This window comes from Lonchura striata, chromosome 23, assembly GCF_050655825.1.
Source record: "Lonchura striata isolate lonStrDom1 chromosome 23, ASM5065582v1, whole genome shotgun sequence".
Taxonomy (NCBI): Eukaryota; Metazoa; Chordata; class Aves; order Passeriformes; family Estrildidae; genus Lonchura; species Lonchura striata.
Genome location: NC_140725.1, coordinates 4,817,394 through 4,830,274, shown reverse-complemented (window position 1 = coordinate 4,830,274; position 12,881 = coordinate 4,817,394). Strand labels below are relative to the sequence as shown.

Sequence of the window (12,881 nt, the reverse complement as noted above, 5' to 3'; positions counted from 1 at the left end):
AGGTTGCCTGCCACACAATACATTTCAACTGCACACGTTGGCCTTTCCTACACGGAACACCCAGTTTCCAAGCTTATAAAAAATGTTCTAGACAGGACACCAACAGTGAATATAAAACAGTTAAAAATAATCCTTAAAAAAAGCATGGAAATGTGTCTTTTCTAATTTGTTTCAGAAACTGCCAAATTGTGTGTTCAGAAAACGACACGAGAATGTTGGTTAAACTCATGCACAATCCTCAGCTAGAAAATTACACTGGGGGGCTTAAAAAACAAAGATTTATTGCCAAAGTTAAACCTTCTATGAGAAAAAAGTTTTAAAATCACTTAGATTTATCAAACCACACAGCAGCATAAAGTGGGCACTTTAGTAAAAGTTTGCAAAATACCTAAAAGCTAAATTTTTTTTTTTTGTTTTATCATTTTTAGAGGGGGGAAATGATGGTTCAGTACTTGTTACGATACCATGGCAGTATTATTTATAACCATTATCATTAAAATCTACTGACAGGCATCACTATTGGTTATATTACACATTCACAGAACAAGAACCACCTATTAACTCGCAGTATAGTGCAATTGCTTTGCAGCCCAAGTCTGCAGAGATTAAAAAGATAATTAGTAAAACTGACAAAAAACTGCAATACCTGTGAAAGTTATGTTTGTTAAAAGGCATTTACAGTAGTGAAGTCTAAAATCTCCATAAAAAAATTTATGGCCCCACACGACAGAAGGATTACAGCGAGCTGGATAAAACATTTTGCCATCACATCATACTCACGAAGCAGGGCACGGAGACAGAGCAGCAGTCACCGTCAGCTCATGGGATGAGGAGAACTGAAAAAAACCACAGCTAGCAAAAGATTTGATAGAAACCTTTCGTGCCAACTCCTTGAAAAATTTCAGGATGATCGGCCTTTGCGCTTTGAGGTAAAAATTCAGTCCAATGCATCAGAAAAGACAAGTCTATGGATTTCTAGTACAGAAAACAATGAAACAAATGGCTCAATTGTGTTGGTGCATCAGACGTTGCAGTGAAGAACAGATTCAGTGCGACTGTCCGGAGCTGCTGGTAGTGGGCAGTCCGAAATCCCCCGGCCCTGGGTAGAGCAGGAGATTGCCAAACACTTCAGGACTGCATGGGTAGTTGTTTTGCCTCATCTTCCCAGGTGCTCTCAAGCGAAATACATGGTGTGCTGGGTGTCGTGGTGGATCTGCACAGCCTTGGCCAGCGCCTGCGGATCGCGGCCGTTGCTCTGCCCCGACACGTGGCTGCCCTCAGCGCTGTGAGCAGACACACACCCATGAGCAACTTGGGACAAGCAGCAGAGCTCAGCTTCACTACCTGCTTACCAGGATGATGATGCCATTCCTTACCTGTCGTGATCCTTGTCCACAAGATGGTACCTGGCCCGAAAGGCCACCAGCCTGGCGTAGTAGGCGGGCGCGGGGATGGAGACGGAGCGGGTGCAGCGCACATATGTGTGGCACAGCTGGTACGTCAGCAGCTGCAGCTCGTCTGCTGTGAAACAGTTGTCATCCCACAACACCTGGTAGTGGGAGGGCCGGCTGGTTCCCTGCAGAGAACAGGTGAGCAGTCAGCTGGAGAGCAACAGCAAGGACAGAGATGGTAGCTGCAGGCTGCACCTTCCAGCAGGCACTGAGAAGTCAGTGCCAAGCAGGCACCGACAAACTCTGAGTCTGCCAAGCGACAAACAGAAATTACTTTTCCCATGGGGACAACTACAAAGATTTAGTTGCACAGCCTGAGCACAGCAGAGCTGACATTACCTGAATTCCTGCATGGCTACAGAGGTAAAAGTCAAATTCAGAAGGATGTGTGATGGTGCTGTCCACAGTAGTGCCTGCTGGTACGTTGCCACTTTTACCCACCTAGTGAGAAAGGTTTATTATTAGTCCATGGGCTTTTTTGGAAGTGACCCGAAAATGCTTTCAAAGATAGGCTCTATTGAAAGCTGCTGGAGAATTTACTGCTCAGAAAGGTGAAAAAATATTAAGGTCGTTTACACAGGAGGAATGAAAATGTTCTCTGTGAATTCATTTTTAGAAACTTTGCCAAATCCAGCTGGTGTGTCATCAGAGGAAAATAAAACCCTTGCCAGTACCATTAAAACTGCAGAGTGGGATAAAGCCTACACAAGTAATTCAGGATCTGAAAATGCAGGTTCCTGAGATAAATTTATTTCATACCCTTGTTTGCTCTCACACCCTGGAGATCTGGGTTTTTAAGCAAATCTCAGATCAAGCACTTCCCTAAAGAAGGTTCCTCAGCTGACCTGTGGATTTGTGCCACAGGCACATCTTAGATGCACACGGAGACAGAACAGGGAACAGAGTGAACAGCCAGGTTAGCTCATCATCAGGAATCCTGGGCTATAAAAACCCAGGATACATCTCCAGGTACACAAATACTGGGATACTGAGCACACCTATTCCAAAAGGGGGAACAAGCTGTTCTAGCTGATGTAGAGCAATAAAAAAAGGAGGAACTGGTTATTTTGGTAGAGAAAGCCTGTCACCACCCAGTACTGCTGCTGCTTTACAGCTTTAGTGGGCAAGACAGATCCCACCCCACTGAATCAAACAATCCCACTTTCCTGTGCCATCACCTCCCCCTCACGGAGTCAGTACTTGCCCTTTCAGTTTTGTCAGCACAGAACAGCCTGGTGTGATGCCTTTTCTGCACAACAATGTAGGTTATTCCAGGTCTATAATCTTCTTCCAAACTAATGCAGGCCTTCCGGATGGCGATCAGCTCTGGCCAAGCAACCTACAAGCAGACAATAATTTAATTATTATGCGATGAATTCAGTAAGTATTTGATTATTTTGTCACCTGTGTACCGCATGGTAAGGACACTACCAGACTGGTAAATTGTGCTTGCCCAGGACAATTGTGCTTGTCCAGGACAATTTAAGGAAACTTAATTTTTGGAATAAAAAATATAATCCACACATAAATAAATACATTTTTTCAATGGTCAATCTGTTATAATCCACATAACTGTATACCAATCCCTTTCTCATGAGCAACAAAAAATTATCAGGCAACACCTGTTTCATCTGTCCTTCCGACACTCCCCCTCTGTAGTAAATGATCCTCGTGGGCTTGAAACGAGTGGATTTGTAGAACTGGATCAACAGCTCCCGCACCATGTTGGTCAGGTCCTGGATCACCTCCTGGCTGTAGAGCAGCTCCTGGGAGGTCTCCTGGCGCGAGGTCTGCACGCGCACCGTGGCGCAGTAGCGGCTGGGGTGCCCGTCCATGCTGCCCACCACGGCCGCGATGGACGGCTTCTTCCCGTCCCCGGCGGGAGGGTGAGTGACATCTGCTCCCAAAAAGATCACTGGCTGCTGGAACACCGAGGGCCTGTTTGATAACATCAAGGTTTATTAGTTAGAATAACAGAATTACGGAAGGGTTAGGGTTGGAAAAGACCTTAAAGCCCAGCCACTTCCACCCACCCCACCCTAACCTCGGTTGCTCCAAGCCCTGTCCAACCTGGCTTTGAACACTTCCAGGGATGGTGCAGCCACAGCTTCTCTAGGCACCTTGTGTCAGGGCCTCACCACCCTCACAGGGAACAATTCCTTCCTAATCTCTAATCTAGACATACTCTCTTTTAATTTGAAGCCATTACTACAGTCCCTCTCTGGCCTCCTTGTTGACCCTTTCGGACACTGGAAGGTGCTGTGAGGTTTTCACACAACCTTCTCTTCTCCAGGCTAAATAACCCCAACTTCCTCACCCTGACTTGAGAGGAGAGATGGCCTGTTATCAACTCATAATAATAAATAACAGCAAAAAGAAAGAGGGCCAGGAACAAAACACCATTACAGCTGAAGAAGGTGCATCCAAAGCACTGAACGGAAATAAAACCTGTGAGAGTCTTTAAGGGCAAAATTCTCTGCCTCCAGCACTTACAGTCCAGAAAGAAAAGAGAGTGACAAGGACAGGATCAAAGGCAGACCAAGTTACAAGCATTGATTCCCAATCACTCCTCCTCACTCCTCTTTCAATTTGAATGCAAATACAGGATGCTTTTGGAGGTGGCAAGAGGAAAAGGTACACTAAGTGAAACTGAGTGAAACAGCAGGAAAGAGACAGGAAAAAACTTTGGTGAGTTTGATGGCTCTGACTTCCCTTGGCTCAGGTCTTATGCAGGATATGCAGACATATCCTCCACTGTCCACTCTAGACTGTGGAAATTTCTAAAGCATGTTTTATTTTGGAAAGTATAATTTTAGCAAACACAACAAAATAACACCATTTTCCTTGACAATGCAGACATTATGAAGAGCTTTTAATTGAATCTCACCTTTGATGAGGTACCAGCACATTGTTGATTCCTCCGAGCTTGGCATTGATCTTCAGACACAGGTTGGACAGTGTTTGTGGAGAGGTTTTGACCACGTTCTTTACTTGAACACACTGTGTGGCCATGCCTAGAAGAGTATCTCCAACCCGCTTGACTTCAGCTGGGACAGAAAATAAGGCAGTGGTTCCTGCTTGCTCTTATTTTTTTCAAATGTTACTGTAATTCAGATCCTTGAAACTTCACTGACAAAGGTTCAGTTTGCTCTTTGGTAATATATAACTTCTCCAACCAGGCCTGACAAACCAGCTCCAATCTTTTTTAAAGAGAACCCACCGCCTCCTCTGCCTCCTTCCTGCCACCCACTCGCAGTACAACTCCTGATCACTTTACAGCCCCTTCTCCATACCGTACACAGGCGTCTTCCCAGGCAGAATCACGACGATGAGCTGCAGGCCAACATAAGTCAGCTTTAAGTGTTTGAACATGGGCTCCACACTGTCTGCACCCTGGGCGTACTTGCAGAAGCAGGGCTGGCCCTGGATCGGCATGCCGGCGTCCTTGGAGATCTTGCGCAGCTGGTCTGTGAAACTCCTGAAATAGAAGTGGGTTTGTGCTGGCCTTCTCACTATGGTTCACTCATCAGTTTTATCAACCAGATCTACACTGTTTCTGCTATTTCACAGCACTACAGTAACTATTTTTTGGCAATTCTATTCCCATCAGAAATTCACTAATATAATTCTAATCCTCTCTGAGGAAGGTCATCAGTTTTACAAGTTTTAGTTTTACAAGCCATACAGAAACAGACATTTGAGATAAACATCCTCAGGCAGACTCCCAAACTAATACTGATGCTCTGGAATTTTTCACCTATTCACCTAATTTATCTGAGCATTATTGCAACCACGATTTTTAACAATCAGTGGTCCACAGAATCTCTTTAGGATTCTGTAGAGTAATTTGAAGGGCAGGGGAAAATCAATTTATACCACACATCACCTTTCAGAAACATGAGAAAAATACACCTTGACATGGAATCCTGAATAAATAGGAAAATACTTACTTCAGCAAGTCTTCCCTGCATTGTTTTTGAGGAGCAAAACAGGCAACAGCCCAAACTTTAATCTCAATGCCAGCATAGAACTGTTTCCCTCTCATGTCCCACACGCCTTGGTTTGGTGTGGCCACAGTCTTGTTCTAGGTAAAAATCAAAGGCAAATTAGAAATCAAATGCTGCTGCATTTTGACTGTAGCCCACCAGAGTAAGCCTCATGAGAAGATACCCAAAATACCTCACAAATTTCAGTAACCTCAGGATAAGGAGTTTTACAAGACATGGAAACTCACCCTGCCTCCATACTGCAGCATTGGGGCTGGCAGAACTCTGCCTGTCAGCTCTGTCATTTCATTATGGACAACAATTCCAAACTCCTTCAGATACGGATCAGGCCCACCAACCATACTGTTACTCTTCACCTGGGGACACGAAAAGTACTGATGTCACTACACTAAAGCTTCAAGTGACTCTGTCCTCTTTGTCATCAACAGCCTTTCTGTTTAGAAGTATTTGTTTTAACCAAGACAGATTTTTTAACTTCTCTCTTGGTCATGCTCCTAAACATCACCTGCTCCAATGCTCTGGAAAAGCCATGAGAAGTGACAAACACAGACTGTGCAGCTGGAAAAATACTCACTAGTCTGCTGATCTCCTCCTGCCTGTCTGGAGCAGACCTGGCTGTTGCTTTTATCATGGTCGAGGTCTGATTGTCTGTCAGCTTCTTGATGCACCTCTGGCCTGCCACGATGTTACACACCTGCACAGGAGCAGGGAGAGGTGCTGTGACACCATTGAACAGAGGACACCCCACAGTGCAGGACTTGAATCCTTACCTCCAGTGGCAGGTATGTGTGCTTCTGCTCCTGTCCCACTTGGAGACAAGGCAGGTGAGGGTATTTCAGCTGCAGACTGTATTTCTGCTTAAAATACTGAGCTACTGTGCACTCCATGGCTTGCCCATTCTCCAGCTGCAGAGGGAACCTAGAAATGACATTTGTTCTGGTTAGACTTTGTCAGACATTTTAAAAGGAAAAAATGGTACAAAAAACCTATTCCAGACTACTTTTAGCAAATCTCTATTTTCCTTAGGTATGGGATCTCTTCTATGAAAAGATTTTAGACAATATACCAAATTTCTCATATTTTAGCTATTTTAAAAATAGGATCTTTTGATAACTGTATTTAAAAGCCAGGATATAGCTCAGTTTTCCTGGGTGGAAGGAAATAAAAAAGTAGTCAAAACCCACACTGTTCCTCTACTGCACTAAGACTAAGCATTCCTGTAAAGCCACACAGCTGCTTCACCTCCACAATCAACTATTCCTGCATAAACAATATACCAAATATATTCCAGATATATTTAATAGGTTGGAGATTTTAAGAACTGTCAGGCAGTGCTTGATACATACGTCTGGTGGCTGGCTGGTCGCCGGGTAACATTGCAAACTCGGTATTTTCTCTTCATCTGGCCACAGTGGGTCACCTCTACTTTTAGACCTGAAAATAGAACACAAAACAAATTCAGGGATCGCCTTTGAAGAGGATGAAGGAAAAAAGGGAACAGCCCAGCTCTACATGTGCCTTGCATGTTTTCATTACGACATATTATGAGTAGGTTTCAATATTTTCTTGCAGCAGCTTTAGGACAAGCTTTTACCTCTGATTTCTTTGGTAAACTTGACACGCTGGGAGTCTGTCAGAGGTTTGCTTTGTTCACTGATGTTCTGGATGTCCAAGACCTCGCACATGAACTCAATGATAGGCTGGGCACGATAGAAAGCAGTCGCTGACACTGAGATAAAAAGACAGGGCAATTAACTGGGAAGCATAAAGAACTCTGCTAGATGAGTGAGACAGAATCTCCTACACACCATCGATGTTGAGCATCATGTTCCACATGGCAGGACGGACCGACTGGTGGAAGCCAAACCAGACCTCCCTGCCCCCTCCCAGGGGGTGGTAATAACCTTCAGGAGGGGAGAAAAAGGAGCGACCCACAGGGGTGTACCTGGAAAAAAAAGGAAAATAAATACTCCGATCATTTTTTTCTGATATACTTTTTAAACTATAGTGTGTAAAACACATTTCTACACATGTTATAACTGTCAGAGCTGATTTATGGCAAGCACACAAAGCCTTGTCTGACAGGGCAGCTGGAAAGGGTGCAGCAAATTCCTGTCAGAAATATGACCAGCAGACACAAGTCTAGTTCAGATCACATTTCCCTATTCTAGTGCAAATTTGTAAGGCAGGTGTTGAATTACATGGCTGTATCCCTCATCCCTTCTACCACAGGACTGTAATGGGCAGCAGAGCAGCATCATGGAATAACAAAAACAAAGGTTAAGATGGATAGAAGACATATCCAGTCGGGAAGGCCCCACAAGTACCCACCTCATGGAGGGAAGGTGCCGGGTGATTACATCCAGTGCCTGTACAGAATCTTCAGGAACTTCATTCAAGTGCCCTGCCAGAGCTTCCAGCAGCATCTGAAGGCTGACAACTGACACCCACTGAATGGAAACCTTAAATGTCTGGTCCTTCCCCTCTCCTGGAAGTGTAACCTCCATATCCACCTGCCACAGGCACAAGAAAATTAAGCACAAGCTTTTGTTATGGATTGCAGACAGACACAACACTCAGCAATGGTACAATATCCTCCTAGGTGTCCTTTGAATCTGTTATTTTTGATTATTAGTTTATGTAATGATCTTAAAATATTACAATTGGTTCCCTCAGGACTTTGAAAGTTTGTCATTTATTCATTTGAGAAATTGCACTGAAGTATCTTTAAATGTAAATTTTAAGCAGTGATTAGTATGGTGACATCAAAGCTCTGGAGAACAGTGAGTCATTTTAAGTCAGCCAATTATTAGCAAGATGTTTTGTGAACCAAATGGCAAGGCAAGAAAACCTTTTGGTCATAAAGCAGACTCGCTGAGAAACACAAATCTCAGAGTTCTGGTGCAGCACTTGGGATGATTCTCACACCCCACAGCCCAGAGAGTAACTGTGAACTCATTCTGGACATCCTCCAAGGCACAACAATGACCAGACCCCTTGGGAGGATCAGTAGTTGGGGAGAAGTTTTGTTTAGAGCTGGGGTGCACATGCAAGGCAGGAACAGCTGATCTGGTTGTTCCAGGAGCACAAGGATGTATCTCCACAGCACAAACAAACCCAACCAGAGTCATCATCAGCTACAATGACTTTATCATTCAGCAACAGAACAAGGGTCAAGGAAAAGGAAGTTCCCACCAGGGTGAAAGAAAAATAGTCTCCTTGCAGCTATAAGAGCAAAATGTAGTTCTCATGTCTTGTGATATTCTGCAGCTGAAGAACTGGGAATTAGAAATCCAAAGACACAAACTTCAGTAAAACACCAGCGAGCTCCTAGAGTCCCTGACTGGTCCTGATTGTAATTTCCAAGACTTCACCAATAGGTGTGACAGTATTTTGGGTTTATGTCAACAAAAGAACACTTTTCCAATGACACTGTAACAGTTTTCCTGTGGAAGAGTTAAAGCAACACTTACTCTGTCCCTGCCAATGGGTAAGGGGTGTGCTGTGTACATGTTCCGCTTCCCATCGTACCCAGGCTGCCGATCCCCAAATATCTGCATCTTGAAGTGCCTCACCATCGTATCCACCACCTCCCTAGGCAGTGATTCATTGAGTTAAGTGGAAGAACAGAAAATTCAGTACTGGGCTTACACAATTTAAAATTATTTTTTCACTTTTTCTTAAAGGAGCAAGATATAGAAAACAGTAATGCACGAAAGCACCCCGAGGTCACACCAGAAGCTGTGAATGTCACCTCCAGGTTAAGACACCCAAGTGGCACACACAGGTGTCTGTACAGGTATCTGTGCTGTCAGCAGAGCTACAGCCAAAACAAGCAGAGGAACCTGGAGAGATGTTCTCACATAGGAGCAGGCAACTCATAAGACTTGGGGTGAATGGGAGCACTCTATGGATTGATCCAAATCTGAACTCCAAAATCTACAAACTGAAATGCCTCCCGTCAGCTGCTACAAGTTTGTGTAACAGACTGAGGAACAATTACCAGGGACATTGACTTGTAGGCTGTAAAATAAAACCAGCTGGAGGTCAATGCTCAGTACATTTCCCAGAGCCTTCCAGATTACAGGCCAGTTGCAAGAATATTACAGTTCACTGAAAAGCAACAGTACAAACACAGAAAGGCCTTTAGCAGATGGAGAACTCCTAGGATGCACAGATTCCTTACATCAGGTAAGTACACTTAATTTAAATCAATAAACCTTTATTAAGTAACTCCTACCTGTTGACTCTTCGGGGGCGTTTCTCTGGTTTGATATCTACATCATAGTGATAAACATCAATCTTGGGGATCTGAACCTGGAAGTGGTTGGCCAGGAGCCGGATGGGTTTCCCAACAGTGCCCAGGCCTGGGCGACGGGGAGGCTGGAAAAGGCTGGTTGGGGGCCCTAGGAAAGTCAAATAAATACGTGTGAGATGTGATGGCTCACTCCATGCACCTCTCTGGTGTGCTATGGGTGACCTTTTGACTGGGCAGGAAAAAATCTTAAGCTTTTTGAGGCTGAAAACAGAGGTGTTCAAAGAGGCTCAGCCTTCCAGCTGCTCAGAACTTCAAGGTAAAAAATGTGTTCCTTAAAGTATGTATAGGTAGGTGCAACAAACCATTCTTAAAATTGTAGTGGCATTTATTCATGACTGTGGTTAAGAACTTCACAGAGTCCTGAGAGGGAATGAAACCATACCGATATTATGTATTTTCACGTAATGCAAAGATAAATACATCCCTACCTCTATTTCTAAAACAAACCAACAGCCACAGAAGCCACATTTTGTCGTTTTCACTACAAGCTTAAAGTTCAGACATCAACGATCCAATTTAAAATTCCAATGTAAAGACAAGAGTGAGGAAAGGTTTAGGCTTTCCTCTAAGTAGAAGGATAAGAGAGAAAGCATTAGACAGGTATGGACTCCTACAGACATGGAAGAGAGATTTTATTGGGACAAAAGAAGAGCTTCAGGAACAGATCTAAGGAGGAAATTATTAGAGGCCTGGAAGCATTACTCACACGCAAGCTGGTCACTAGGGAAGCCTTTAGTTACCCTCCTCAAAGTGTTAAGATCTGAGATACCATGTTAACGAGATTAAACTGACTATTTTTTAAATCGATCAGAGCCTCAGCTGACACCGCACATAAAGCAAATGACATTGGTATATTTTCATGGGTTTGTCTATATCTGAGCAAGGCTCAGTGTGATCAAAGTGTCTTCCCTCTGCCGTAGAGTAGCAAAGGAGAGGGCAAGCACTCACTAGAATGCAATAATAAACCTATCATAAAACTTAGGGCAAATTTAGCATTATAACCTGATAGCATCCATGTATGACAAAATCTCAGAGTTTGTACCAGGAGAAAGGAGAGCTACGTGACTCCTATTTGGGTACACTTCAGGGTGCAGCAATAAACTTTAACACAACCATAAACTAAACCCAGGACCAAGTCCCAGGAGATTCCATACTGGATTTAAAAGCCAGCCATTGGCTACTGCATAATTGAATAAAATTACCAACCTAAGGACTCCAGCCCTGGAATATTTTTAAGCAGATGGAACACAGAGCAGCTGAAGCCCACTGCAGTGTCAGCTCTCCCAAGTTGCAGTGGCAGGGGGTTACTGGGGACAGATATCCCACAAGACATGTTCCTGGCTCCACACCCACCTGACGGATCATGCTCCGTCATGGTCAGACCAGTTGTAGGGTACAGTTAGTGTTTAAAAAAGTTACAGTTTATTGTTTAAAAAAACTACAGCTGTCTTGACAAGCATGAATCATTGAGGGCAATCAAAGTTTGCTGTGCTTATTTGGATACGAGAGATGATCCATTAATCCCATGCTAATTAGTCTGAAGGAAGTGCAGGCACTGACCTCCTGCAAGAGATTAAATGACAACTATATTTACCCATTTTCCTCCCTTGCTATTGACATGTTGTGCAGACAAGCACGGCAATGCTGCCCTCTGTTCTGACCAAAGGAAATAAAACTTACATCTCCTCCTTCCTAAAGTTATTTCTTAAAGGATTCTAGAGAATCAGCTACAAATTGTTTTCCCATTTGAAGCCAGGCTGCCCTGGTGTCACAGGATTTTTATCTTATCAGCCTGACTAGTGTTGTATGTGCTGTTATATTTTAATTTCTCTTACCCTACAACCATTATGTACTAAGCACCTCAACTGAATTGCTTCAGACAGGAAGCAGTTTTCAAAACTGAAAGAGAATCTGCTTCTCCAGCTGGAACTCAGGGAGGCCACGATACATCACACACATACAGCAGGCTCTGAGTCAGCCCTCACTACCTCAAACTCTGGATTCTTCTGGAATTGCACCTTTGTGTCAATAAACGTTTTCTATCACACCAAAATTAGTATCACTTCGCTTATACCAATCGTTTGAATGGGAACTTGATGGGTCAGGTGTACAGGCCACTGAGGGCTAGAAATACATCCTGCAGGCATTTGACGGGAGAATAATCATGGAATAGGACACAAGCAGGAAAGCACCACATGCAAAAACCCACCAATATTTAAGCGAAGTTTGTTAAAGAAATAAACAGCTGGATTTTCAGACAGCATCACCTTAAACTCTCCGAAATAACTCAATGTCAAATACAAAACTTGTCACTGCACAGGTTGCAGGGCGCGCATGGCTGTGACACTACAGCCCTGCCCGGCCCCGTCCCCTCGCTGTGGCTGTCCCGCTCCCAGCCCGTCCCGTCCTCCCCGCCGAGGGCGAGGCGCATCCCCGGTGTCCCCGGCAGCAGTGAGGCCGTGAGGGCCCCCGCACCCACCGCGCAAAGTTTCGCGCCCCGCTGCGGCTCCTCCGCGCCGGGCGGGCTGGGAGCGGGCCCCGCCGGAGCCGGGGAGCCCCGCCGGGCCCGCGGCCTCCTTCCCCCGCCGTCACGGCCCGGCAGGCCGCGGCCCCCGCGCCCCCCCGCGCCTCTCACCGGGTCCCAGCGCCTCCATGGCGGCGGTGGCGGCCTCGCTGCTCTCGCCGCCGGCCCCGCCGCCCGCCCCGGGCCCCGCCGCCGGCCCCGCCGCCGCCGCGTAGCGCTTGATCTCGGGAATATTGGCGGCGGGGTGGGAGTCCGGCGCGGACACGGGGGCGGCGGGGCGGGAGGCGGCGGCGGCCGAGGAGGAGGATGAGGAGGAGGCAGCGGGGGCGCGGCGGGGAGCGCTCCCCGCGTTCCGCTTCCCCGAGCGGCGGCGCGAACAATCCCCGCGCTGCGCCCCCGCCGAGCCCGCGCGCGCCCCCGCCGCCGCCAGCACGCGCCCGAGCGCGCTCCCGGGCCGGGGATGAGGAGGAGGAGGAGGAGGAAGAGGAGGAAGAGGAGGAAAAGGAGGAGGAGAAGGGAGGGAGGAAGAGGCCGCTCCGCGCTGCCCGGCGCCGCCGGCTCGCGCACGCGCGCCGCCCCCC

The 12,881-nt window shown here is 46.0% G+C and overlaps 1 protein-coding gene across 1 annotated transcript; it reads right to left on the bottom strand.

Annotated features, from left to right (window-relative positions):
• Nucleotides 1-256: 256 nt before the first annotated feature.
• On the bottom strand, nucleotides 257-12,655 carry AGO4 (argonaute RISC component 4). Its single transcript, XM_021554752.4, has 18 exons — nucleotides 12,412-12,655; nucleotides 9,699-9,864; nucleotides 8,932-9,052; nucleotides 7,790-7,971; nucleotides 7,267-7,403; nucleotides 7,053-7,187; nucleotides 6,805-6,892; nucleotides 6,229-6,376; nucleotides 6,033-6,152; nucleotides 5,686-5,814; nucleotides 5,402-5,535; nucleotides 4,745-4,929; nucleotides 4,339-4,498; nucleotides 3,074-3,389; nucleotides 2,656-2,790; nucleotides 1,791-1,892; nucleotides 1,377-1,576; nucleotides 257-1,283 (listed from the first exon to the last, which is right to left on the bottom strand). The coding sequence occupies exons 1-18, from the start codon at nucleotides 12,428-12,430 to the stop codon at nucleotides 1,175-1,177; spliced, it is 2,586 nt and encodes an 861-aa protein (XP_021410427.1). The 5' UTR covers nucleotides 12,431-12,655; the 3' UTR covers nucleotides 257-1,174.
• Between the last annotated feature and the right edge of the window lie 226 nt (nucleotides 12,656-12,881).